Consider the following 26,828-nt stretch of genomic DNA (forward strand, 5'->3'; position numbering starts at 1 on the left):
GGCTGGCGCTGAAGCTTGGTCTTTATAAAGCGCAGCACTTTACCGTTAATTACTCTGCGTGTTTACCGCTCATCGAAATTTTATGAATGGTTTGGTCGCGTACAGGTTTCATTATTTTTTTTTCTGGGTTAAGTGCAAACCATCCACACATTTCAACATATTTCAATTTGATTTTTTGACAATTTCAATAATTAAAAAAAAAGAAAATAACTCAACTGGTGTACCCCCGCACACACACACACACACATGCATTCATACGGATATGTGCACTCATAACCCCCTTAAAAGCTTTTCCTACATTATCCTATCTATCTCGAAATGAGCATCCGGAGCACTTCAACCGCCGCTTACCTCCCGCCTCTCACCACCCACCGTCCACCTCCTCCTTCGTGTGTTAGCGAGCGAAACACGAAAAAAACTTTATAAATTATGCCAATCAAGAATAAGCGCGTTTTAAGTGCGCCAGAATTTCCAGAGGGCGAGTGTCGTACACACACAGGAAAAAGTCCAGAGGGGGAATTCCAGAGCCAGAACCAGAGAGAGTGCTTCCCGCCCCCCCATCGCCCACCGCCCACCGCCCACAGTCGCTCTTCTGACGCTTTGGCTTGATTATTGATAATGACTTTGAAATGAATTTTCCAGCGGGGAAGTTAATTTAATTATGGCAATTCTTTTTGTGCCCTTGCGGGGGCCAAAGGATTGTGTTTTTTTCCCATAAATATTAAAGGCAATGTGGTGGGGGCTGCTGGCCTGACGCTTGGGCATACAAATTATACTTTTGATTAAGCGAAAACTTTTGCGGAAACCATCAGAAATAACTGTTCAAATAGCCTTCAATTATTTAATAAAAGTTACGAGTATATAGTTGTTTAAATAGATGTAAGTTTGCGGTAAATAAAAGTATTTGAAATGAAATAAATGGCATTTGTTTTTCAGCAGTGGCTGAAATGGGCAAGTGTATGTAAGCAGTGCAAGCAGTTCTATAGTAACTTGTGGAATAACCTCTCTTGGTCCTCTCTTGCTCGTAAGCAGTGTCTGAAGAGCCTAAGCAGTGGAAGGAGTTCCCTGCTTCAACCTACAATTATGAACAGTACTTGATGCTAATCGATAAAACGGATATCATTACGTTTTAAAGACAATATAGAATAAACCAGAAATTTAAGTTTGTTTCGCTTCAGGTTATGCGCGTGTGTGTGAGCGTGTTATCGCATTTCGCAATGACACAACGAATGAATGCCATCAATCTGTAATTATCTCATAAGAGGAGCTCCAATTATCAATCGAACTGTGTCAGTCATTGATGCGTGGCCTCCTGCCCCTCCCCCCTCCTCAGCGCACAATACAACACGCGATTGGATTCCTTTGGCTGCACGCGGACGGACGGACGAACGGAGGGACGGACGGAAAGTGTCATTGTTAGGGATGCTTGGCAGCTAGTCGGGCGTTTATAATTAAAACGTAATTGCCGCAATAAATTGCACAAACCGCAAACTGCCAGTGGATACTGACCAAATGGTCGAGGGGGAGGGGCAGTAGCAGCGCAACAAGAGGCACGGAGCAGTAGCAGGAGCATCAATAGAGCGAGGAGCAGGAGCAGGAGCAGGAGCAGCAACAAGCGACTGCACCATTACCCCCCAATACCCCCACACGCGTTTTTCCACAGCGATTATTATTACAGCTATTGCTGTTGCTGCTGCTACTGCTGTTGCCACACGTTGCAGGCAGCCATAAAAACCAATGTCTGATTACCACCATTCCAGCCGCTATGCCTGCCATGGCATGCCATGCCCTGCTTTGCCCATACCCACACTCGAAGGAATACTCACAATGTGGCGCCGCCAATGTACATGCTGCCCTCGAATGGACCAAACTCCTCCTCGGGCAGCAAATCGAGCATCTGGTAATCGGTGTTTATCATGAAGCGCACATGATACTGGTTGTAGTCGATCCATATTTTATGCCATTCGCCGCCATTCAGCCGGCGGTGCGAGTTAATGACCAGCTCGCGGGTGGTCCCCGTGCTCAATGTGAAGGTGAACGTGAGCTGGTCGTCGCCGGTGAGGGCCACCATGAACGATGGATAGTGGGCACGTATCGGTGGCTGGAACAGCAGGATGGCCTTCTCGCCGGTGGTGCGGAACGAGAAGGCAATGTCGCCCTTCCGCCAGCCGGGCACCTCGATATACGACTGCGATGTGGTGAAGGTGACCACGTATTTCTGTGTATCTGTGTTGCCATGGCAATGGGATGGATGGGATGGGATCATTAATTGGTAGTTATTAATAGGTAGTTCTTTGCTACTCCACTCACTTGTCTCTACACATTCCAGGGGTCCGAGCGTGATGCGACCCTGGGCCTCGTCGTCCAGATCCTTTTGCTGCAGGAAGTACATATTGGTGATGCCCAAACTGGGCGGATCCTGGTAGTATCCCTCATCCGAATTCCATTTGTTCTCTTTCACATCGCAGTTGCATGATTGATTCGGGTCCACGCACGTCTTGTTAACCGAGCACGGGCAGGCGCCTCTACAAAAAAGGAAACGAAACGAAACCAAAAAAAGGTGAAAGGTATTAGAAAAAGTTCGCATACATTTGCATACATTTCAAACGGAGCCGGAGCCGTAGCCGTAGCCGTAGCCATAGCCAGAGCCAGAGCCGCAGTTGTATCCGGAACTCCTGCCGGCAATTTGACGAACCCGTTGAGTGACCGACTGACTGGCCCTCCCCGCATTCCATCCGTTTCGCTTTGGCTTTTTGTTACCCCATTTATGCAAAATTTACGTTGGGTATCCCAACAATTTCAGGGCTGTATCTGTGACAGGCAATTGGTGGCGCAACAAATTCAATTATTATGGCAGTGAAAGACCCCCTCCTATCAGTGTTTATGTAGAGGAGGTACGTAAGTAAATGTTATTACTTGATTTTGTGCCATGAATTTCATTTCCAGAAGGAGAAATGCCCTATATTCTCTATAAAGGACCTTCTGTGTACACTTTTTCCCGGGCTTATGTTTGTGTTTGGCTGCGGTTTTGCTATGCATGTGCCGCATCCGTTTCCGCCTCAGCGTTGCAAGATCCGAAACGAAACGAAACGAACTGAATCCGCAGCAGCCGCAACAGGAGCAGCAAACAAACAAACAAACAAACGATGCTGTCAAATTTTGAATGAGTAAAGACCAAACTACGACCCAATGATGGATAGCTCAATGGTTCTGGTCTGGCCAGGAGAAGTTAACTCGTTTTTTCTTGCCCCAGACTCCCCCCCCCCCCACACTCTCTCTCTGGTTTTGTGAATTTTTGGCAGTAGCCAACCAGAACGCCATTCATTTCAGGGAAAAAGAAAAAACCAAAACAACAACAAAAAAAGAAGGAAAAACCAAAGTCGAGCGCTGTTAAGGTTTTTGGAATTGATTTAGTGAAAGCGGAAATTAGTGACGCAGGCTGCAAAACCAAAAGAGGCAAAGCCAACGAAACAACAACAACAACAGCAACAAGCGACTGGAAATTGCTTGCCACCAGATGTTGCCTACTTTGCTGCGCATGATGTATTGTCAAAGGGTTCATCCACCCCACCCAAGCACCCACTCCAGTCCATTCCCCCAAAAAACAACAACAAAAACAAAGCCCAACCTATGCGGAACCCAAGTCATGTGAATGAGTTTTTCAAGCGGCAAAGAAATTAGGCGTAAAGACTAAATTTGTGTGCTCTCAGAGCCATTCATTTTAAAAATACAAAAAAAATAAAACCAAAAAAAGGGCCTGCCATAAGAAGAAAAATTACCCAAAGGAAAAAACTTGCAACAGCCCAAAAGAAAGCAACGAGAAAGAGTTGTTCGACAATCTGGCGGCACTGAAGAAGAGATATGCATGGGGTCTTCGCTCATAAACCTTATTAGCGCTGAACCGGAAACATATTTGCCTGACACATAAATACCCAAAAACTCGTAGGAGGCTCTTTTTGTTTTGCACTTTTGCAATTTTCCAGCCGTATTTGTGCCTCATATGTTTTCCACTCTCCACACAGCATCCGCCATCCGCTTGGGGTAGCTGCGCTGGCCCGAGCCGTTTGACACGATTTAGGCTCCCGAAAAGGGCATTTGTGTGGGGGGCTTTGCTTTGGATTGTGCCTTTCGGCACCATAAAATTTCATGCTCCAATGCCTGGCCAACAAATGCCGCAAATATAACTTGGCTAAAAGGGCACAAAACAAAGGCAGATAGGCAGATGCTGGCTGGTAGGCACAAGTCCCACACACACACGCACAGACACACATGTGAAAAATCAAATTTGAAGAGCTAAACCAACACTAGATGTTGGCCCAGTTGACCAACAAGAGAGATGGCCCAACTCCATGACAAATTATGCAATAGTCTCCTCCTCCGGACAAGACACAAAATCGAGCAGATAGCCGGACAGATGGCTCCTAAGTAGAGACCGACAGCTGGACATGGTGGTGGTGGTGGTCTGAGCAAGTCCAGTGCTCTAGTGGCAGGGAAATCGATGCGTTATGCTTTATGAAAGTGAACGTTGCAGTTGCAGTTGCAGCAACAGGAAGAGGCAGAGCCTCAATGAACATCACAGTGGGCTTGTGTGCGTGTGTGTGTGTCTGTGTGTGTGCATCTGTGGATGATGGCGGCGGCTATATGCCAGTGTGGGCAAATATGTCAGTTAGCATTAAGCGCAGGTTCCTGCCTGGCATTTATATTATGCATGTTCGAGCAATTAATTTAAGTTTCGTTTACAATTGAAATGCCAGCACCAAGACAACACAGCAACACACCAAAACACCAACCGCCAGCAAGAGTTGTTCTCTTTCTCTCTCTACGGGCAATTTCTGGATTTATACGAGCATTGTTGGATTACCGCACGTACAGAGTCCACTGAAGCAGAACACACTCACACACACACACATACACACACACACATCCTGGTGCAGTGGGAGGACACGGAAAGGATGCTGGCTGCCTGGCTGACTGGCTGGGGGCAACAACAAGTTAAGCAAATAGACTGCAACATTAATTGTGTGGCCAGCGGTGGACCGAAATCACCCGCCAGCATGTGCATAGGACTAAGCCGAGGACAGTGGTCTCAAATCAGGCAAAATCCAAAGATAATTACACACATTAATGCATATGGATTCAATAAACATGCCTATAGCACATGCATTAGCTCTTATCTTCGATGAATGAAATTAATAGAGAAAATATGTATTAAAATTTGGAATTGTATTCATCCTCTCCACAGAGCTCTATTTGGTGTTTAAAATTTAAGCCTGATTAAACCCTTAATTAAAGAAGTTCTTATCAAAGAACATTCTTTCTATTTCTGGTATCACTACAGACTCCATCTTAACGCCTTAAAGCCGCACCAAGTCTATACCACATTCAGTGGGAATTCTAGGAAATACCTCTAGTCCATTAGGAGTTAATGAATGTAATGAATGCCTCTTTACATTACCGAAACTTCTACCTCAAAAGCCCATCCATTAAATTCCATTCTCCTCCCTCTTCTACCACTGTGCCGCCTGCGATTCCTGGTCTTGTCATCCAATTTTGCGTTGTTTGCGGTGTCGTGGCGGCACGTAAATCACAAATACCCCCCAAAGACCCCAAGAGCGACCCGATCTACCCATCCATCCATCCATCCATCCATCCATGCACTTACCTCTTGACATTGCCCAGAAAGTCAACGGTGAGATTCTTGGCCGAGGACGTGAACCAAGTGGAGGAATGCAGCTCCAGCTGGGCCCGATAGCAGTCGTACTTGATGTACTGCGTGCAGTAGAGCGAGTGCGAGATGAGCTCCTGCAGCATGTGGGGGGAGAATTCGCGGTAGCGTATATTAAAGCTAAAGTCCGACTCCCGGGCCGACCGCACATCCACCTGGCTGGGCAGATTGTGCTCGACAATCGTCTTGGTGGCATTCTCCAGACTCTGAAAATCACACTTGACATGGGCCGGCGGGAACACCCCATTGCCATCGATGTCGATGAGGTAGACATCGGATTTGGTGAAGCCCAGAAGCGCCAGCTCCTCGCAGGTCTTGCGGTACTTGGTAAAGTGACAGTTCTTGCCGATGTAGCCCGTGTGCTTGCAGTCGCAGGTGACGCGATCGTCCTTGACGAAACACTTGCCACCATGCTCGCAGGTGTTGGGCCGCTTGCAGGGATCAATGTAGTTGCAGTTATCCAGCGCCACCTCGCCCACCACTCGCTCCGTCTTGACCACATGCCGTGGCTCAATCAGATGGCCATTGATCTCAATGTCACGGATGCAGCCCACCAGGCCCATGGCCGCTGACTTTAGGCTGCTGCCGATGATGAGCTTGTCGCCAATGTTAAAGGTCAGGCCGTACATCTGGCTGAGGGTGTGCCGGTAGTCGACAGTGAACCGGATCTCGCCCAGCTTATAGTCTACCTCGACGCTGTGCCAAGAGGTGGCACGATTGATTTTGATGGTCGTCGAGTGTGTCACATTGTTGTTCACATCGGGCACCAGATCGAAGCTTAGTTTGTCCGATGTGAGACGTATCTGTGTGCGTGTTCGTGTGTGTGTGCGTGTGTATGGGGGGCGCCCAGCCATTTTGTAATTTCCGTTAGTTTTACATTTCCGGTAGCCATTGAGTTATCGTTTGTTAGGCGTGATTCGGAGTATGGGCCGTTTTATCAGGTCATTGTCGTCGTTGCACGTTCCAGAACCAGAACCAGAATCCAAGCCCCCGCATTAGCGTGTTTCCAAATATTAGTTTTTGTCATCGTCGTCGTCGTCGTTCGGCAATCGGCGGCGCACATGTAAAAAGAGTGGAAAAAAGCATAGAAAAATAGTAAATTCTGTTAGCATTTGGGAGTTTCAACAGCGCTTTGGGGTTTCCTATCTGTGTCGTATTTGTGTGTGCATGAGCGTGCGTGCGGGGCGGGAAAATAAATCAAAATTGGGAAAATGCCTAAAATGCAGCATTCCCAACCGCCACTAAGGCAAACACTCATCCACTACCACAGTGCCACACCGCCATTGCCCACCCACACCCACACACACCCACCCACACACATTTCAATTTAAATGCCTTTGTGCATTAGCTTCGCTTAAATCATATTACGCATACGCCACGTGGCCACGTTCGGTGCCAGCCATCTGCCGAATCAATCTGCCAGAGAGGCAGCCCCGTGCGTCCGGGTCTCTCGACTCTGTTGAAATTGCTGCCCATTAATTTGCAGCAAATCGTTGCAGCTATAAAACGGGGTTGGGGGTGGTGTGCCTCTGTGTGTGTGTGTGTGTGTGTGGGTATTATATCCCTCACTCACTCTCTCTCTCTGTCTCTTTTTGGTATTTATTTGTCCTGTATCTGTCTGTCTGCCTGCCTGTCTTTTCATCCATTTTGCTGTGCTCTAAGCTTGTTGTCATATGGAGCAATAATTATTATTGGAACCATGTTGAAATATAAGTACATAGGCGGATATAGCTTTGATGCTGAGCTGCAGGAACTAGTTCTTTGAATAGGGCTCGAGTTTATCGATTAATATAGATAAGAGGCATTTTAATTTTATTTTATTTTTAGTTTACTGCAAAAGGAATAAACATCTTAAAAAGATATTAAAATCCACAAAATATGTGGGAATAAATCTATCACATCGAATCTTACTCCTCCTTAGATACAAAGATCCACACTTAAGGAACTTGTTCTCCCATTGAGTGAAATTTCAGATCCAGAACTGGTGCTCCCATTTCCAAAATGTCATCAATCTAAGTACAGAAATCGGTGTAACCCCAGTCACATGATAGATGTACACCATAAATATAGTAGGTACTCGTACATTTATTTATGTACTAACAGCAGTGCCCTTGTCTGTCATAATCCAACTAATTTGACATCCGTATATTAGTTTTTTTCCGTTGTTTGTTCGCTGCACCAGTCTATTATTCTTGCCAATCGAACAAAAAAAGAAAATGCTCAAATTTATGGAAATTTCATGAACTTTCTCTGGGATTTTCAGCTCAACGCAGAACAGTTTTCAATATGGACTCAGATTTTAATGGAACAGACATAGATACACACATATGTGGTGGTGGTAAATATGGTCATGTATCTGTGTGTGTAGCATATTTATCTATGCTCATTGTGAATTGCGCTTTTGCGTCGCTTATGTGAAATGGCAAACACTCAAATTTTATTGCATATTTCATTAGATTTTTGTCACAGAACGTTATGTTTAAAGGCAAACAGTTTTCACACAAAAACCATCACCCACGCACAGGCATACACATGCACAGATACATACATCTACATATTGCATACTGTGACAATATTTCAAATGATTTTTATTCCTTCTCCGCTGCGGCTGGTGTTGGTGATGGTGCTGGTGCTGGTGCTGCCGCCACGAGTGTTGTTTGCCTATTTCGCCCATTTGCGCGCTGTCAATAAATTCGATTTTCGATTTGTGATTCGCGATTTATGCGGGCGCATAGTTTTTATGTCCCAACCCAGCCCCTCTGGCTACCCCCATGTCACGCATGTGACATGACATTCCATGTTGTGTTGCATACACTTGTTTGTGCTGTTCTTTCTGTACCAGGCTACAGGGTACATGTACGTGCGAGAAAGGTATATTGTTTGAGGGTAAACAAGAGCCCAAGAGAAAGCGATTCCTACTTCATTTACTGTATGGATGGTAGCCGATTCTCTGCCAAAGTCCCACTTTCGTGGGAGAGCTACCTCTCTCTTCTTGTAGATTTCCTTATTCCCTTTGGGATCTATAATTCGCTCTTTGCTGTGCATAAGAAAACAATGGACTGCCAGGACTCTATCGAGAGAAATCGTATGCACAGCTTTTCTCTGTGGGTTCCCTCTTCTTTTTATATGAGCGGTCGGCAAGGATCGAAACTATAGGGTATTCCATAGATGGAAACCACTCAACTCTTAAAGCAATCCTCTATGCTTTTTTGCACTAGAGTTAGACAGAGACAGAGCTAGATATCGCCTGCTGGCAATTTATTAGTTTGCTGAGCGGCAAAACGCTGCACGCAGGTGGCAATTTTGTGGCCAGTGTCGGGCAAACAGTAAATAAATAAAATCCCTCGTAACTGATGCGTTTTTGAAGTGCGCGCCCAAAAATGCAGATAGGATATGTAGTTAACAAATAGATAGATAGTACGTACGACAGACTGCGCTATTGTTTTGACTTATTTACCGAAAAAAGGTACAGAATTCAGCAGTCATATTATAAAACCTGACACAATCAATTTAGTATTAATTTGGGTGCGCATAAATCGTGGGCCTGGCCGGTGCCAAAAAAGCCCTATAGGGCTCTCGATGCAAAATGAAATAGCTATCGGCATAAATATTCATTGGGCATTACAGCAGCATTTTATTGCAATGCCAATAAGTCAGGTTCTGCATCAGTTTATTTTGGACACACACACAGAGAGAGAGATAGAGAGGGAGAGGGAGAGAGTCTTGCAATCAAATGGAACAAAATCAACAATAAAATGCAAATAAATATACGCTACACACACACACACAAGCACACATTTCCATCTGTGTATGCATGCATGCATTTGAGTGTGTGTGCATATTCCCTTTTAGTACATTTCCAAAATGCCAAGTAACCAAATAAACGTTTTCGGCCAGGCCAAGACGAGGTTTATTTGTTTAAATACAGATAAATGCTACGGACATTCATAGAAACATCAACCCACACAAACACACACACACACGCACACAGAAGAGATGCGGGCGAAGAAGTCAAAGTGCACTGAAGAAAACTTCCATCAGTTCCATGGGAGCTATGTATATTTTGGTTATTTGTATGTACCATTTCGCTCAGTGTATGTCCGTCCACACATGCTGGCATTGAAGTCAAATGCAAGAGTGGAACGGGATGCAGAGGAGAGCTGCCAGGGAATGGACTCTGGTGCCCTAACAGGCCTTAAACTGTTGAATTGTTTTTGTGATCGATTGCACGCACTTTTATGCTGGACCCCAATCTGTTTTATTCCCCCCTCCCGCTGGGCCCACCCATTCTGTATGCTGGTTCTCTTTTTGGAATTGCTCTCTGGTTATAAATTGTCATTTCATGGCAACATTTAACTTGCTTTCAATTGTTATGCGGCGGCAATGACATAAATCTACAAAAATTGTTATTTCAAATAAATTGCCCGGATGGTCGACATTCAGAGGACAGAAACAATTTTGAGGCTATTCTGGTTAATATCCTGATGGACGTTCTTTCGTTCATTCTGTGCGTATTTCTTTTTTGTGGCGCAATCACTTAGATCTATAAAAAGAGAAAAACATAGAGTAAGGGGGGCAGGGGGAACCACAGAGAATAGCTGTACATACGAAAAGAGTGAGATAAAGAAGCTGCAGTGCCGTCTGAGTCGTGAGTGGTGTGTGGTGTGTGTGCTCTCTGCATCCCATCTGCAATTTCTGTGTGTGCAAAGCAAAGAGCAGAGCAGATAAGACCCCAAAGGGAATCAGGAAATACATACATATAAGCAGAGAGATCTTGCTGATAGCAAAGAGTACAAACAAAGCCTACACTCAGAGAAATCTGGCACAGTAAAAAGAAAAAAACAACAAACACAAAAAAACAAAATCTTTAAAATAAATTTAATATACTAGCGGGCCATGCCACGTTTCGCTGTGGTGCACAGTGTGGTTGCACGGGTATGAAATGGGGAACACATGGCTTCCGCCATCTTCCGTGAATCTTCTCCCGTTTGCCACCATATCCGTCTCCCATTACCCCTCTTGTTTCTCAATCCTACGGATGTCCGTTCTTTCGAAAGCCGTCTTCTCGATCCTTCTCTGTTGCTGCTGTACCCTGGGATGATGAGTCTATTTCTCATTGATTGTATGATTGGATATTTGCAAAAAAAATGCTTCGATTCAGATGTTCCACAAAGTGGTATTGGAAGGGCAATGGCTCACTTTGCCATTAAGGCCCCATAATCCAGGCGTTTCTCTACCACTTTGGCTGCTATAAGCATCACCTTCTGCTTTCTAAGCCTAGGCTTCACGGATGTAGGGCAAAATATTTCATCTAGTTGATTTTCCCAAGTTTCCTTCTATCAAATTCGAAACGTGAAGTTTGCCTTCAGTAACGATTCAGAGGAAACCCCATTGCTGCAGCAAATGTAAGTAAACATCATTTTAGTGCACTCGACTATACATATTCATATCTTCACAGCTTTGGAGCAATGGCCGCATGGATTTATCCAGTGTTTGCTCTACATGATGTTTAATATAATTTACTAATTAATGATCAAATACTTCGAGTACAACCCGGTGATTCCAAAGCATCGACTGTGGCTCGTAAATGGGAAGGCATTGGTACTAGATTTGGCTACACGAATATCTACAGCACATTCGAAAGACTGGACAGAGTACGCTATACGATAGACTACGAGGGCACATTACTAATCTACAATCGTCCCTTTCCTGACCGTCATTTCGATGGCTTTCCCAAGCTTCAATCAGGCCAATAGCATACATAGCACAGACATTGATATACTCAATTGGCGGATTGGTTATATGCTATTGGCCTGATGTTGATTCTGCCTTGAAACGCTTCAAATTATTGGCTTGGTGTTGGACTCAAGGGGAAACAATAATAAAAACGATTACATTACGACTAAGCCACATTTTACTTTTCATTGCATTTCATTCAGAGAGTCAAATTTCACTCAGCCACGCTTAAATTTAATTGCATTCTCCACATGCCTTAGGATTTTTGGTTACCTTCTCGTGTGCGTGTGCCTTGTATAGCCAGGGATTTGCCACCGTAATGGCGGAGCGGGGGTAAGGAGAGAGGTTACATTTTGAACAGGCATGCGATGCAAGTTCCATATACACGAGCCAGCAAGCCCACACACACACAGACATGCACACATTTGATTTGCATTTCATTTGCCATTGCTTCGGTGGATGCCTCCTCTGTGGCAGCTCGACCTCCGTCCAAGTAGTAATTCTATTGAGGTAAGGGAACTTGAGGCTTTTTCTCATCAGCAATACGTTACTGCTAAGTCCGTCTTAAGTAGCACGTCTCTCTCTCTCAGGCAGGGCCTCACCTTTCGAACGATATGCCCCATTTCTCTGCCATTTCTCTTGCCTTTTGCTAAGTCCCGTCTTAAGCAGCATGTCAGCGTCAGCGCTCGTCTGTCCAGGCAGTCCTGAGCAGTTCATAAGCTCGAGCAATGTTGCACGTATGTACGACATATGTGTGTGTTTGTGTGCACCATATATGGTTGAATGCTTGAACGAACACTTACCTCCCAGAAGCCATTTCCGGCACTGGTCGTTACGTCACTGTAGGCCAGGACAGCGCCTGGCCGACTGCTGCGGAAATCGAATTTAATATTAAATTCTTCGGCGTGATTTATGGGCCACCAAATGTGTGACGTCGCAAAGGGATAGGTTATGGGTATGACGTTCACTTCGTTCTCCAGAAACTCCGCCTCCAGGACACCTGCAAACAAACACCAGATAAGTGACTAGCCAACACCGATCCTGGGACTCACCGTGATAGTGCATCTTCGGATTGCCACGTTGCAGCTCGTACAGAATGGAGATGTCGTTGTAGTAGACGTACTTCATGCTGCCCACGAAGTTGTTGTGCGAGGCCAAGCCCTTCTTCTTGTGCAGCTCGGGGCCGCCACCGAAGTAGATCTCCGGATCGAAGAGCAGGTTACCGCTGGTCGTGGCCGGCAGCTCGAGTACCTTCTGCTGTTGATCCAGGATAATGCTCACCGTACGCTGCTCATGCAGGATGGTCAGATTGTGCCAGTAGCCGCGGGTCAGGTCATCGGTGAGCACTGTGGCCATCACATGGTCGCCAAAGTCCATCTCCACATGAATCGACTGGTTCTTGATGGCCGCCGCTATGTACTGATGCTTAAGCGACTCCCCGCTGGCGTAGAACAGGGCCGAGTCGTCAAAGTTCGTCCGGAACATCAGGCTAATCCGCATCGTCGATGAGTGTACGCGATCCTTCCAGTCGTAGATCCTGTACGACACATAACTGGCACCGCGCAGCGTGATTATGGTGGCCGCTGAAAGTCAAAGGGTATCGATTGCATAAGGAATTGTTAATCTCCACTCTCTCTCTTTGCAGAGAGCGCGAGCGAGCCAGGCTTAATTCAACCTTTAGCATATTTGCCTTCGGCTTCCATTTTGTGTGCAGCTTACCATACAAGAACGAGCAAATTTAAACAACGTTCTGTCTTTTGAATACCCTTCAAAAGGAGTTATACATTTATTATAGGGAAAGGACTATGCAGACTATAGTCTAAATTTCATTGAAGATCAACTACTTAATAGTTGGATGTTCTCTATATCCATAAAGACACATATTGAGTTCTATTCTCGCACAGACCACTCTTTTGAAGAAGAAAACGAGCTCTAGAATCGAATTATTATACCAATCTATAGCTTTAAAGGTAACGATCGATGTATTTCCCTCAATCTTATATGTACCCAAACATTTCTCGAAGAGTACTTCCTGCTACGGCCTGTATAGTATCCTTGCTTTCTCATGTTTTTTTGATCCCCCGTGCCACTGGTGCATTATCTGCCTGCCACACACAGAATGAACGAATGAACGAGCGAAAAAAATAGCGTCCGAGGCCCCCACAAAAATAGATTATATTGTTTGGTCTATGGTAGCGGCCTTTGCGCGTTCGCCTGATGCTCTTGTCCGGGTAGCTGGTCCTGGTCCGCGTCCTCGTCCTGGTCCATGTTGCACGGACCAAAATGTGCAAATCGTGTTACTCGCAATTTTCATTCATTCTGGCGCGGGTTTTTTTTGCTGCTGCTGATTCTGGTGGAAAGCGACAGCAGCCGCGTGTTGGCCGGCTTATCTGACACGGCACACGTGGACCACACCTACGCCCACGCCCACGACCACGTGATAACGTATCACACAACCGCCTCGCACACACCCACAAACACACACACACCCACACACACTAACACGCAGATGAGATAAATGCACATACACTTCATAATTTTTATTTGCATTTTGTTGGAGAGCGAGAGATTTTCTGCAGCATTGGCCCACAAAAGTGTGCTACAGTTTTTTTTTTGTATGCACCACTCCTCTTTATGCTAATAGAGGTGCACAAGGATAATGAGACAGGCGGCAGGCGGCAAGCAGCAGGGAACTGGGACAGGGGACTCCCATTAGAGCAACCCACACTGTGCGATGGTCACACGACTCTTGGGCTTGCCGTTTTTGGTGCCATACGCCTGGCAGAGTTGAAGCACTCTGTGACCGCCAAACACGCGGCCAAAGACGACACGCCGCAGCGTCACCACAGCCAGGGGCTTGAAGCTAATGGTGTAGTTGAGCAGTCCCTGCGGGAAATGATGGTGATACTCCCACGGATAGGAGAGAAATCCCGTCAGTCGAGTGTGGTCCAGCTGCGACTGCCTGATGCTGTGATGGTGGCGCAGGGCATCGCTCGAGCCGAGGACCAGCTCACCCTCCATCCAAAGTTCAGCGAAGATGCGCAGGAATCGGTGGCCCCGCACATCGTTGTAGGTGGCAAGGCGCACCAATTCCAGCACCACTTCCGGACTGACCTCCGTGTACAGCTGAATAGCGATCCGGCCCAGCGGCTGATTGTTGCCCACCACCAAATCGTAGTAGAGAACGGGTCTCAGCAGCGTATGGGGATCGATTTGACCCGCCTGTGGTGCGGGTAGAAATGGCGTGTACTTGACCAACGTCTGCTGGGAGGCCTTCCGCTCGATGGGCGGCAACGGCGGCACCCACGGATTGTGGGTGTCCACCTTTGACTTTACCATCGCCAGGCGACAGCCCAGATCCCTGTTGTCCCGACTCAAGCGCTCCGCCTGCTTCAGTTTATTGTGCTTAAGCAATGAGTATCTCTGAAACGTTGTGTTGAAGCAGTCGACTGCGCCGTGCAGCCGTTGGGTCCTATTGATGCGCCTCAAAAGTGCCAGATTATCGCGAAAGATTATCTGCTTCTTCTGCAGATTCTCCAACAGCGACGACCTCTCCAGTATGAGACTACTATGCGGATTCGGTAGCCGCGTATTGATCACAGACTTGATGCTCCTCAGATGCTTGCGATCCAATTGCGCCTGCCGCATCTCCACCAGCTTGTTGTAGATGCTCACCATATTGCCCAACGGCTTGCCCTTGCAGTCTCTGAACTGGCTGCGATCTGAATACACTTCCTTCATCAGACGCCGAAACTCCGCGTCGGTGGGCATCCGTTGAGCTGGCAACAACTTGCGCGCCTGCCTACTGTAGAGCAGCTTCTTGGCCACGATCTGGGACTGCAAGCGGGTCTTAATATTTGTGGGGGCCGACATCTGGAACTCCGGCAAGGAGACGGCACGTTCCATCGTGATCGTTCTTTTGGATTACTTGCAAATTTCAGAATTCTAGCAAATTTAAACTGTGTGAAAACTTTTGCTTCAGCTACGATACAACTACGATTTAAAGTGTCTTAGAGAGGGATTGAATATGTGACGACTACTAGGAGTCAAAAATATTCTTTAAAACAACTGGGAATACATAGACTACTGTTCTTATGCCTTTTGATCTCGAAAAAGAGTCGAATGTAAATGGGAAATGTCATAAAACGCAGACAGCGACCTCTCTCAATTTTCTAGCACTTGTCATAGAACCCATATGATATTGTTCCAGCATAGGTGCTACTTAGGAGATTTTCAACCCATCCGTGGTTATGCTGTTCTGTTCCTAATCAAATCTAGCCTTTTCTGACACCAAAACTGCACTTCTTTCGGCTGTCCGTTCATCTGACAACTCCCATCTGAACCCAAGTTGAACTAAGCTCGAGGCCGCATCACATCTGACAGGACAGTACAGAACAGTACAGTACAGGACAGGACATGCACTGATCCCCTCTCCTCTCCGGTCCTGTCTGTTTGCTGTCCTTTTCATGGTTGGGATTTCATTTCGTTCATGCCGGAAGCCGAAATATCTTGTAGCCTCTTTTCACAAAATTTTGTTGCACCCCTTCTGCACCCCCTGCCCCCAGCTTTTGTGGGGCTAATGATTTCCCTGTCACCCAAAAATGGGAATGCATTTCGCTGAGACTTTTCGCACGGAAAATGTACAATGGAAATGAGGGAAAGTGCCGGTGCCGTCGCCGTTGCCGCTGCCGTTGCCGCTGAGGGTGTGGGTGCGGGTGCGGGGGGTCGGGTGTAGGGCTACATGGTACAGGCGCTCTTGTCCTTGTACTGGCAGTTGTCATTTTAGTTATTGCATTACAAAAGCGCCTGCGTTTGATTATGTCCCCAATTCGTGTTGTATGTGCCTCCGCTAGGACGACTCTACTTCTTTCCTCTCTCTGTGGCTGTGGGTGTGGGTGTGTTTGTGCGCTTTTAATGGCCTGACACTGTTTCCGTTCGCAGAAGCCGTGCAACATGCAGCGCACACCCTACAGGAACTGCAGGGGTCGTCGTCAACTACATCTGTGTAATTTGCTTGCACTTGCCGTTCGGCGTTCGTTACATAATTGTGATCGGTTGCAAGTGCAGCAGCAGCAGCAGCAGCAGCAGCAGCACCAGCACCAGCACCAGCACCAGTCGGGGCTGTAAATGCTCGACAAACTGGCACGTCACGGCGGTCGCTCGTTGTCCTTGACAGACGCCATTTAGACAGACAGACAGAGAGAGAGAGAAGGAGAGAGAGGGGCAAAATGGCCATCGCTGTCATGGCTGCCAGTTAGCTCTGCTTTTTTTTTACCGTGCAATTTGCAGCTGTCGATTGCATCAATAGCTGGAGTCCTTCCCCGGGACTCCACTTCTAGCCACACTCCCTTCCCTCCGTACATCCACTTCATTTCAATCCGCTTCCACCCGCAAAGTCTGGATTTTGTTGGGTTTTTTTTACTGTGTGTGTGTGTGTGCTGGCCATCATTTGCATGCAAATTTTTAGCAAACATTGCGAATGCAATCGTACTCGAAATCTGTAGAGAATGCATGTCCCATTATGCCCTCTAACTGGAAATTGGGATTTGCCGAGTGCCTTCACTGTGCTATAATGAAGTGTTTGGGATTCCAAGACAGTCATTGCCGAGAGTGATCATGGAAAGTTCCCGATCCAATGGGACAGATTTACCATTGGTGGGGATCATTCAAAAGGTGGTTCATTATACCAACTGATCCGCGATCCATGAAGAAAGATCCAATCAGTTGAACACTAAGAAGGATCATAGGGTAGTGCTGGATGATCTTTGGAAGTGATCCTAGCACAAAAACGATTGCAAGTGATGCCAGCAGTTGAACGTTGAGGAAGATCTTTAGGATGGATAATTGGTAGATTGATCGGTTTATGGTATGAGATGATCTTTGATCTTTGGAAGTGATTATAATTGGGAGGAATGGCATCATAAGGGAGTCATCATAGAGCAACAATTCAGGTTTATTCCAGGTTATATAGCTACTCAATCAAGTCCTTGGTCTCTTGGGAGACCGATAAAGGAGTAGTTTTGTGAGCCCCTCGCAAAAGGGTAAACAAACTTCGGTTTGAGTTCAAAAACAGAAATTCAACTCCCAATTACGTGCCTGTACCGAATGCACAACAGTTGACCCCCTGCCTATCGTGATTCCCGCCCATTTTACAATGTCAAAAAACATAAACGAGCTGCTCAATTTTTAATGGGCAATGCCTATATAATGGTCTCGCGTGACTTAATTGGGATTATGGCGGCCTGGAATTGGCTTTATGTCATTAACTAAATGTCGGATGTTGTTGAAGGCTTCGAAGTGGGTTGAAAGAGTTATGGTATGTAGGGGGGGTAGTATATATCGGAGCTTAACAAACTAATTTGGCGCACATTCTGCCCTGTCCTGGTCATAGCCGGCTGCTGGGTCTGAGGACCAGGAGGAGGCCGGCCAGTCAAAAAGTCAAACACTATTTTGCATAATTTATGGTCAGGTCATTAGCGTGTTTAAAACTGTAGCTGTAGGGAGAGAAGAGAGAGAGAGAGAGAGAGAGCGACAAAGAGTGGAGGGGCAGCCATGGGCAGGGCCAGTGGCTAACCGCAAGGCAAACAAACATAGTTTATAATTAAAACAAAATGTCGCCCCTAGGGGCAATGTTCAGATACAGATACGGGGCTGGAGATGGATGGCATGGCATGGGATGGAATGGAATGGGAGGAATACTCACTGTAGATGTCACAGTGTTCACCCTCGTAGTGGGTGCCAAAGCAGTCGCAGGAGATGCCCCCATAGTGGTTGATGCAACGGGAGCCCACGAAGCACAGATTGTGCCGAGAGTCGCACATATCAAAGCATCCCTCGTTGACGTTCTCATGCTTGGTGGCCACCAGCGGGGCAATGGACAGCAGATCGGAGGCAGCCTTGCCAGAGCTCAGGACCACGTTGCGTATGCAGCCCACAAAGGATTCCGTAATGTACTTCACGCCGTGCAGCTTCTCCTCCGACGAAAGGCCTAACAATTGGGTAGGGGAGAGACAGAGAGACAGAGAGAGAGAGAAGCGAGAGAAATTGAGATTGTCTTCAGATTAATTAACATGCAGAATATTTGGCAATGGATTTTGTGGCAATATCCATCAGGGGTAAAAGCGGTTGCAGGGGTCTTGTTTGTGTGCGTGTGTGTGTGTGTGTTTGCTGGGGCATGGCTGGGTTTAGATATTAAGGAGGGGATGTGGCCATTTCTGGACAGACCCATAACATAATTCTCTTGTTTACAGTTGAAAGTTTTGATGGGATTTTTGGCCGGGCGCTGCTTTTGCTCGGAGATTTAAATATTGCTTAATTAAAAAAGTTGTCTCCATTCGGTTGTTTGGGTTCCAGTTCCACCAGCAAGGAACGCTCTAAATAAATACAGTGAAAGCCGAAAGCCGACAGCCTTTCTCAACAAAAAAGAGCACAACTTTAGTTTCATTTTCGGCCATGGGCTAAGGGATTTTATAATTTCGGAGCGAAAAACACACACACATTTGTGGTTCTGGTTCAGAAATTCCGTCGAACGAGGGAACGGGCGCCTGCGTTCCAAGCCAAAAGAATTTCATTTAATTTTTATGCACTCTTAAAACATTGCTTTTTACCTTCAGGAAATGAGAAATAGTTGCTTAATTGTGGCCACAAATTTTGATTCATTTAACTTTTAAAACTCATTTTACAGAAATTAGTGTAGATTTTGGTAATCGGGAAATGAAAATTGCTTGTAAAAGTGGATTTGACAGAAACAGAAGCTAGGGGAAAGGTCTCCAGTGACGACACAAGTGCCTCGACAATTAAATATAAATGTATTAAGTCCAAATCTAAATAAAAAATACTTTAAAATACATAAAAAAAATTAAGGAAATAAATTTAATCTAAAAACATTTTTGAATACTAAATAGGAAAATAATTAATTTAAATAAAAAATATATTTATCTAAAATATATTTTTAATTTAATCTAAAAACATTTTTAGGTATTAAATTTAGGAAAATAATTAATTTAAATATGAAATGTATTTATTTTAAATATAAAATACATATGTTTGAATGCAATATTTTCACATTAATGTCAAAATGTAAGTGAAACCCCATTTTTTTTTAAACAATTTCCACTCTTGTTTGGTTTTTCCACGATTTTTGATATGGGTTTAATATACCCCTGTACTCTTTGAGTATTACTATTATCTTTAAACTGATTTTAAGGCACATTTATTGTGTACAAATTGTGTTTATCGATTATTGATTGGAGCCGGCGATACAAATACTTGCAATGTCTTTTCTTTTGACGCTCCATCAGGAGTCCGTTCTTATGGGAATCATGGCGTTCGTTTTGTGGCCTCGATTCGACTTTAAACTCACGCAGCGGGTGGGTACTGTATCGAAAACTAGAACAGCCTGGCATCGCAATCAATGGCCCATTCTATTGCCCTCTTCATACAGGCGCTCAGTTTTTTCCTGGGGTTTCAGATTTCCTTTCTTTCTTGTTTTTTTTTTTTTTTTTTTTTTGGTTGGTTGCTGGCAATGTGAAATAATTAAATTTCCAAATAACGCAGCAAAGGCACCTTTTCAAAGTCATAGAGAGAGGCGTCCCGACAACACACACACAGGCACACACAAACACAAACACACCTACTAAAGCCCCCGGATTCAATGGGAAATGAGCAAGTGTGTGCCGGTTGATGCTGCTGCAAATTCGATTTTCCATTTTCAGTTGCACATTTTCCAGCGATTTTTCCTTTTCTATATATGCACATACATATATATATATATTTTCCACGGATGTTCCTCCGATATTTGGATGCGCGCGCGTTGCTTTATGTATGTATGTATGTGTGTGAATTTTCGTACAAAAATCATTGCATACATTCGGGCGTTGCCTTTAATATGATTGATTGTACACACAGGTGTTTTTGTGTGTGTGTGTGTGTGTTTGAAGGAGGACAGGGGGGTTGCACAGACACACACACATACAATTGATTTGGGCACTCACCTCCAACCAGCACAACCGACGGCAGATTCGTGGAGACGCCATAGTTGTACTCGTGATTCAGTCCTTTCAGATATACCTCCTCCTGACTATTGTCGACGCGTGCAATTAATCTTGCCCCATGGACATCGATGCGCACCTGTGCAGCAGACGGGAGAGACAGAGAGATCGGTTAGAGAAGGGGAGGGCAGAGAGCGAAACCAATAAACCCAAAGCTCGCTAAAGCAGGATGGTGGCATGGCATCCCCCCCCCCCCCCCTCACACACACACACAAACACACAGACAAATGATAAAAATTTATGAATTTATGCGTTTCGGCCAACGAGTTGAAGCTGCAAGTTTTTGCCAGCGATAAATTGTTGCTGCTGCTGCTGCTGCATGCTACAAAAATGAATGCTGCAACTGCAACTGCTGCTGCTGTTGGGATCAGCTGAAATTCATTAGGAATTTGCGTGTTATTTATGAGTGCCCCCTGTCTGTGGGGATATCGTATCTGTATGCATTCGTGTGTATATCTGTGTGGTCCCGTGTATCCCTGTGCATAGTCCTGGGCATTTGTAAGGGTGTGATTAGTAGTGGGGATCTGTTTGTTTTAAATATGGAACATACATAGAAGCGAACTAAAACGGGGACTGTGCCGCCGCCTGCTCCTCCTGTCTCCTGCCTCCTGCCACTGTTATTGATGATGATGATGCTGACGATGCTTGAGGGTTTTTTGTGTGTGTATGTGTGTGTGTGCGTGTGGTGTGCCCCTCATCCACCCCATGTCCGAGGTGAGTTAACAAAGTTGGGAGCGTACATAAATCAACTTGCTCGCTTTGTTATAAAAGTTTGATAAAGCGTTTTACACACACGCACGCACGCACATAGAGACTACACACAGACTACGGAGAGAGGGAGAGTGCAGCATGCAGCGTGCAGAGTGCGGGGGGGAGAGGGGGATAGACGGAGGAAACACACATTCCGCATTGCAATCTTGCTAATTGCTTGCTGAACGCATGGCCATGCTAATGTTGGCCAACAGGCAGCATCAGCAGCCACACGAATCCTGGATACCCTGACACTCTCATAAAGAGCTCAACCGCTCATCTGGTCATAGGGGAGGCAGGGCACGGGCAGGGCAGGGCAGGGGGCACGACGCGTGCAACAGGAACTGCATTCATACTTTTGCCAGGCAAATGATATGCTCCCTCCAGACTTGACCTGGTTTTTCGGTGGAGGCGGCAGGGACACTCACCATCACACTGTGCCATTCATCTCGATTCAGGCTCTCGCCCACAGTGACACTCGTTGAATGCTTGCCAAAGACATGGACCACCTTCAGTTGGCCCTTCTCCACAATCACATAGAGTGCATAGGGGTCCAAATTAATGCGATCCGGATTCTTAACGTTGTGATAGACGAGCAGGCCGTGCGGCAGTCGAGTACGGAATTGAAATGAAATCTCACGGCAAAGTCTGTGGAGAAATACGGACAGAGGGAGAGAGAGAGAGTAGGGAATTGTTGCATTAGCATATGTGTGTGTGTGAGGGAAAGAGGGAACAAGATGATGATGGTCTGTACGCCTGCCAGAGTTTTAAATTTATTTGTTCTTTGCTCTTGAATGCTTTTGCTTCTCCTCCTGGTGCTGCTGCTGGTGCTGCATGTCTGCTGGGAGCAACATGAGTTACAATTAAAACTACAGCACAAATTGCCAACTTGGCCAAGTGCTTGTGGTAGCCACTGGCCAGCAGCAGCAGCAGCAGCAGCAGCACTAACAACAACGATAACAAAAGCCAGTACTATTTTGGCCCAAGTCATGTTTAATTTTATTTGCCTCCTGTCTGCATGTTTGTCCAACGTGGCATGTGGCATGTGGCATGTGGCCTAGCTCTCTCCATTCTATGTGCCACATTTAAATAATATTTTTTATCTTAATTTAATATGCAAATGTCTAAATGTTTTTGGCCCAAATTGAATTTTAAATTCTCCATTCTGGCCCCAAGAAAACGAAGCCAGAAAGTCATTTTCTTGGCCAAGAGCAGAGGTCTCTCTGCAATTGAGCAGAAAATTAACTTTCGACCCGGCCCGGTACGGTCCGGTCCGGTCCGGCCCGCATTTGTCCCCGTTTTGGGCACTCTCTTTGACCCTCTCAAAACGTTTCGTGAGTGTTTTTGTTTGGCCCCATCGATAAGGCGACTGCTTGTCCCTCAAGTAGAAAATCAATTTGAGAAACTATGTCAGTTTTTGGCTAATTGCACTTGCAACAGCTTTGGGACTACGTTTTAACCCCACAGAGCGGAGATTTATTGCTTTTTTGCAGGTAATTGTGGGAGGCACATCATTTAATGGGCTTGAAAATTCTTCTTTTGGGATGGAAAATAATGGAATTCATCTTTTGTAAAGTTCACTTGAAATAATTGATCTTTGAGTCTTATCTTTTGACCCATAGATCTTCCTGCTTCTTAGATATCATTGGCTCTGTAATTGAAGAACTCTCTGATACTCAGATCTCAGTGAATTGTATCAGAAATTCCTACAATAGGTCTTTAAATCCTTAACAGACCTTTCCTCAAATAATAATCCTCTCAATTCTTGGAATTAATATCTTTCAATCTTTCCTCACAGCCCTCCTAGGGTTAAGCGAAATCATATCCAAATTTGAGCCAAAAGTCCAACAAGCCGCCAAATGACGCGCGCTGATGGTGCATGCAACGTGGCAAAGAGTGAAATATGCAAAGGAGTTACGGGATGTCCCGAACAGGGGTCGTGGGTCGCAGGTCGCGGGTCGCAGGTCGCGGGTACCCACTCACCTTAATTGAAATGTCTGTATGATGTCGCCGTCCATTTGGATGAACGTGTTGTTCTTGGCAAAAACGAAAGTTTTGCCTTGGCCCGTCTCCGCAAACGTCAGCTCAGGGCCGCGCTGCTCGATGGGCACTGGGGTGGTGCCATCTCCCGTCCTGCCGTCCTCATCCTGTGCGGCCTGGGCCGGACTCTGGGTGTACGCCGATCCAATGAGCTGCGAGCTCTCTGTGGTGCTGGGCTCGCGAGTGGTTGACTGCAGGAATGGCGGCAATGTGTCTGCAAAAGAGATTGTCAGGCTTGTCAATGGGGAGAACACATGTGGCGGGAGGGGCAGGGAGCGCGGGAGAATACATAAATCTCGATAACAGGGATTACAATCATCAGATTTCTTATCGAGTCTATATAATACAATGTTTCTCTGTCGCCTCCTGCTGCCCCCAATCGTTAGCTCTGCCTTACGTGGCCCTCCAATGCAGTGGAACAGGCACTCCGCCTCGGTGCTGAAACGATTCTGGGGATTGCCATCGCAGCCGCCCCAAATGAAGTTGGTGCACTCGTTGGTCGTCGGCTCGTAGCGCCACTTGTAGATGTACTGCTTGCACGGGCCCGGGTCGCCGGGACCCGTACACTTCTCGTACAGCTTCTCCTTGGGCGCCTGGACCATGGCCGAGTTGTTGCCACTGCCGCTGAGGCCGCCGCCACTGCTGCTGCCGCCGCCGCCAATGCTGCCACCCATTTGGCTGCCGCCCAGATTGGTGGCTCCTCCTCCTCCGCCCGCCTCAGCTGTGGACTGTCCGCCGGGAATGCCCACTGCCAGGCCGCCGCCGCCTCCGCCGCTGATCAGGCTGCCGTTGCTGCCACCGATGCTGCTGCCGCTGGGCCCCGCAACGAGCGGGGGCAATATCAGGCCTCCACTAGCGGCCCCATCGGACGCCGTCATATTGGGCAGGCTCAGGGCCGACGTGCAGGCGCCGAGGTAGCAGAGCACTGCTAGCACTAGGGGCTGTCCGTGTCCCATCATGAGTATGTGTTATTGTTGTTGGAAACTGCACGAGAAAGAGGGGAAAAGATAGACAGTTAGTGGGTGTAGCTAAAGCTCTTAATTCTACCCAAAGATGGCAGCAGACAACTCCAGAATTTAGTGGCTGTGCCTCCTGCCCCATTCATCTGCCTGTGTGCCAGCCATTTCCATGGCGTTCCTTGGGCTATTCATTAGATTTCCTTGTAATTGCACAATAAATTCAGTCAGGCAATTTACGTGCTTGTCGCTGAAGAGCAAAAAAAAAAAACCCAAGGCGAGAAGTGAGAAGCGAGTGAGAGAACCGGAACAGAGCTATCACAGCCTTATGATTGGGAGCGACAAAGAAGGAGAAGAACTTTACTATTGTCATGTGGCGGCGCTCCGCACTAAAATCCCATTTACATCATCGTGCCTCATCATCATCAGTCAATGTCTCTGCTCCTTCAGCTACAGCTTCACTCTGGCTGCTGGCTGTGTCTCTCCTTCTTTGGTCTGGGGCTCTGAGAATGAAGCGACGACGCTGCATTTCTTGATGGCATTTAGCGTAAACGAGAATGAAACGAAACGAACTTTTCTGCTTACACTTCCGCCGGAAATGTGACACACACACACACTACAAGTATGTGTATGTGTAGAAGAAAACTTGCTCTCTCTGGTGAGACGCATGAGCTGCAAAGTTGATTTACAAGTAGCTTAGCACCCAACCATCAAGCGAAAAAAGTGTCAAAAATTTCAAAATAATGATGCGCACAGTTTACACTAAATGGCCAAAAGAAAATAGTATGGAATGGGGATACGATGGAGGTGGAGGTGGATGTGGATATAGCCAAGCGGAAACTAAAAGGGAAATAGGAAATTAAGTTTTCGCCCAGAGAAAACTTTGCGAGGCTTCGGGCTTATGGCTTAGTCAGGGACTGCGGCCACCACTGCCTCGTCCAGAAGTTTTTGGCTCGCTTCCATCATCAGTGGACGAGGCAGCCATCATATGCTCCTCTCCTTTATGTTTTGTCTGCCATTTCCGTTCATAAGCAATTTTTAATTGTGGCTTTCGGTTGCCCTGGCAGCATGAAAAATGAGCGCCATAGCCCCGGAGCCAGAGTTCATGCAAATTAATAAACCTCAGAGAAACAGAGACAGAGACAGAGAGAGCGAGAGATAGTGGAGAGTGGAGTGTGGCGTGTGGCGTGTGGGTGTGGTCGAGGGGGGGGCCTGGGGTCCAGGTCAAGTCGCATGCTGGCACAAAATTATTGATGCATATGCCAGGGGCCTGGGCAGGACGTGCGTGCTATCCTGTCGTTGAGTGGTTGGGTGGGGGGGGTTGGGCGGGGGTCGAAGGGTGCTGCATGGATGGATGGATGGCCCCCAAAATTGCATTGGATTTTTGGCCGAGAAGTTGCCTAGATGTTTCCGCCTTCTCCCTCTTCTGTGTGTGTGTTTTCCTGTGTGTGTGTGCCACAGAGTGTCGTCTTCTCTTTCTCTTTACGGGGTCAGTCGAGCGGCAAAGTTGACCTAACTTTTCTGTGGCATGGCGCAGCAAATCCTCCTCGCCATACACCAAAGACTTTGGCCCAAAGTGCATTAATGGAACAACACGTGTGCGTGTGGGTGCGCGTATGTGTGTGTTTGTGGAAAAGTTTGGCCTGAAACGCGGAAACAGATAAACCATCCGTTACCTGCGTGGGACGCTAAGTCGGCGGACAGGCAGGCGGCAGACAGGCAGCACTCAGGTAACGACACCCCAAAGGATTGGCCAGCAAGGAAAAATCACAGCCAGTGGGCCAGGCCAGGGCAGGCCAGCAAAAAAGATAAACAAGTCCATGCATGCATAACACATGGGATTTCCTAAACCCAAGAAAGCCCAGGCCAGGCCACGCCAGGCCACGCCAGGACATGGTCCTTTAAAAACTCAAGCCACTCCGGACATGGCAGACATTCAACAGTCAGCCAGCAGCATGGAATCATCCAGCGGTACCGCCTACGCTCTGTTCTTGCACCGCCAGGAGTTGCAACGCCGCCAGATGCTGTACACCAAGGTTTCGAGGACCAAAATCCAGCTGACAAAGGAACTGATTGCCAAGCAGAAGCAACGGCTGGGCGCCTGCACCAACGAGGATCTGGAGATCCTCAACAGAGAGACGCAGTTCAAGCGAACGCTCCAGCAGAAGCTCAAGCATCGCAGCAAGCAGCTCAAAGCCATTGCCAGGCAACAGGAGAGACGAGAAAGCTGACTAGAGGGCGGGCAAACCCCCCTCTTTTTTCCACTATAGTTTTACCGTTACCCCCCTCCTGGGGAGCACAAGTTTAATTAGTTTTAGCTTAACGTAAATGATGTGTGCTTTTCCATAGTTTAACTTAGCTTAGAGCTCAAAGAAATAAAATTTCCTATGCAAATCAAGTCATGTTGTCTTTCGGGATGCCCTCTAAAAGGGCAAGGGTAACGGGTATATGGGTTCTTAGAGCACCCCCCAAAAAGCCCCTATAAACATTCAGTAATTCATGGATTTTTGATTAATTTTCCGTTCATTCGTGATGCATTAATTCATTCATACACGAATGCATCCATTCAAA

The 26,828-nt window shown here is 46.6% G+C and overlaps 3 protein-coding genes across 10 annotated transcripts in view; 1 reads left to right on the forward strand and 2 right to left on the reverse strand.

Annotated features, from left to right (window-relative positions):
* The window catches only part of axo (axotactin), a 64,379-nt gene that overhangs the window by 26,862 nt on the left and 10,689 nt on the right, over positions 1-26,828 (reverse strand). For all 8 annotated transcript variants that reach the window (XM_015188259.2, XM_001352617.4, XM_033381751.1 and 5 more), the window contains 10 exons: positions 23,699-24,285; positions 23,245-23,515; positions 21,690-21,909; positions 20,455-20,590; positions 18,165-18,449; positions 12,514-13,044; positions 12,265-12,461; positions 5,663-6,528; positions 2,311-2,525; positions 1,827-2,226 (listed from right to left, as the gene is read on the reverse strand). In XM_015188259.2, coding sequence (XP_015043745.2) covers positions 1,827-2,226; positions 2,311-2,525; positions 5,663-6,528; positions 12,265-12,461; positions 12,514-13,044; positions 18,165-18,449; positions 20,455-20,590; positions 21,690-21,909; positions 23,245-23,515; positions 23,699-24,260 — 3,683 coding nt within the window. In that variant the 5' untranslated portion in view covers positions 24,261-24,285. The remainder of the gene's footprint in view (positions 1-1,826; positions 2,227-2,310; positions 2,526-5,662; positions 6,529-12,264; positions 12,462-12,513; positions 13,045-18,164; positions 18,450-20,454; positions 20,591-21,689; positions 21,910-23,244; positions 23,516-23,698; positions 24,286-26,828) is intronic.
* LOC117184427 (uncharacterized) lies at positions 13,977-15,515 on the reverse strand. The gene has a single exon (XM_033381757.1). The coding sequence runs from the start codon at positions 15,365-15,367 to the stop codon at positions 14,174-14,176; it is 1,194 nt and encodes a 397-aa protein (XP_033237648.1). The 5' UTR covers positions 15,368-15,515; the 3' UTR covers positions 13,977-14,173.
* Positions 26,155-26,655, forward strand: LOC6900060 (uncharacterized). Its single transcript, XM_002135388.3, has one exon. It carries the CDS (start codon positions 26,183-26,185, stop codon positions 26,486-26,488), a length of 306 nt encoding a protein of 101 aa, XP_002135424.3. The 5' UTR covers positions 26,155-26,182; the 3' UTR covers positions 26,489-26,655.

This window comes from Drosophila pseudoobscura, chromosome X (genome assembly GCF_009870125.1).
Source record: "Drosophila pseudoobscura strain MV-25-SWS-2005 chromosome X, UCI_Dpse_MV25, whole genome shotgun sequence".
NCBI lineage: Eukaryota > Metazoa > Arthropoda > Insecta > Diptera > Drosophilidae > Drosophila > Drosophila pseudoobscura.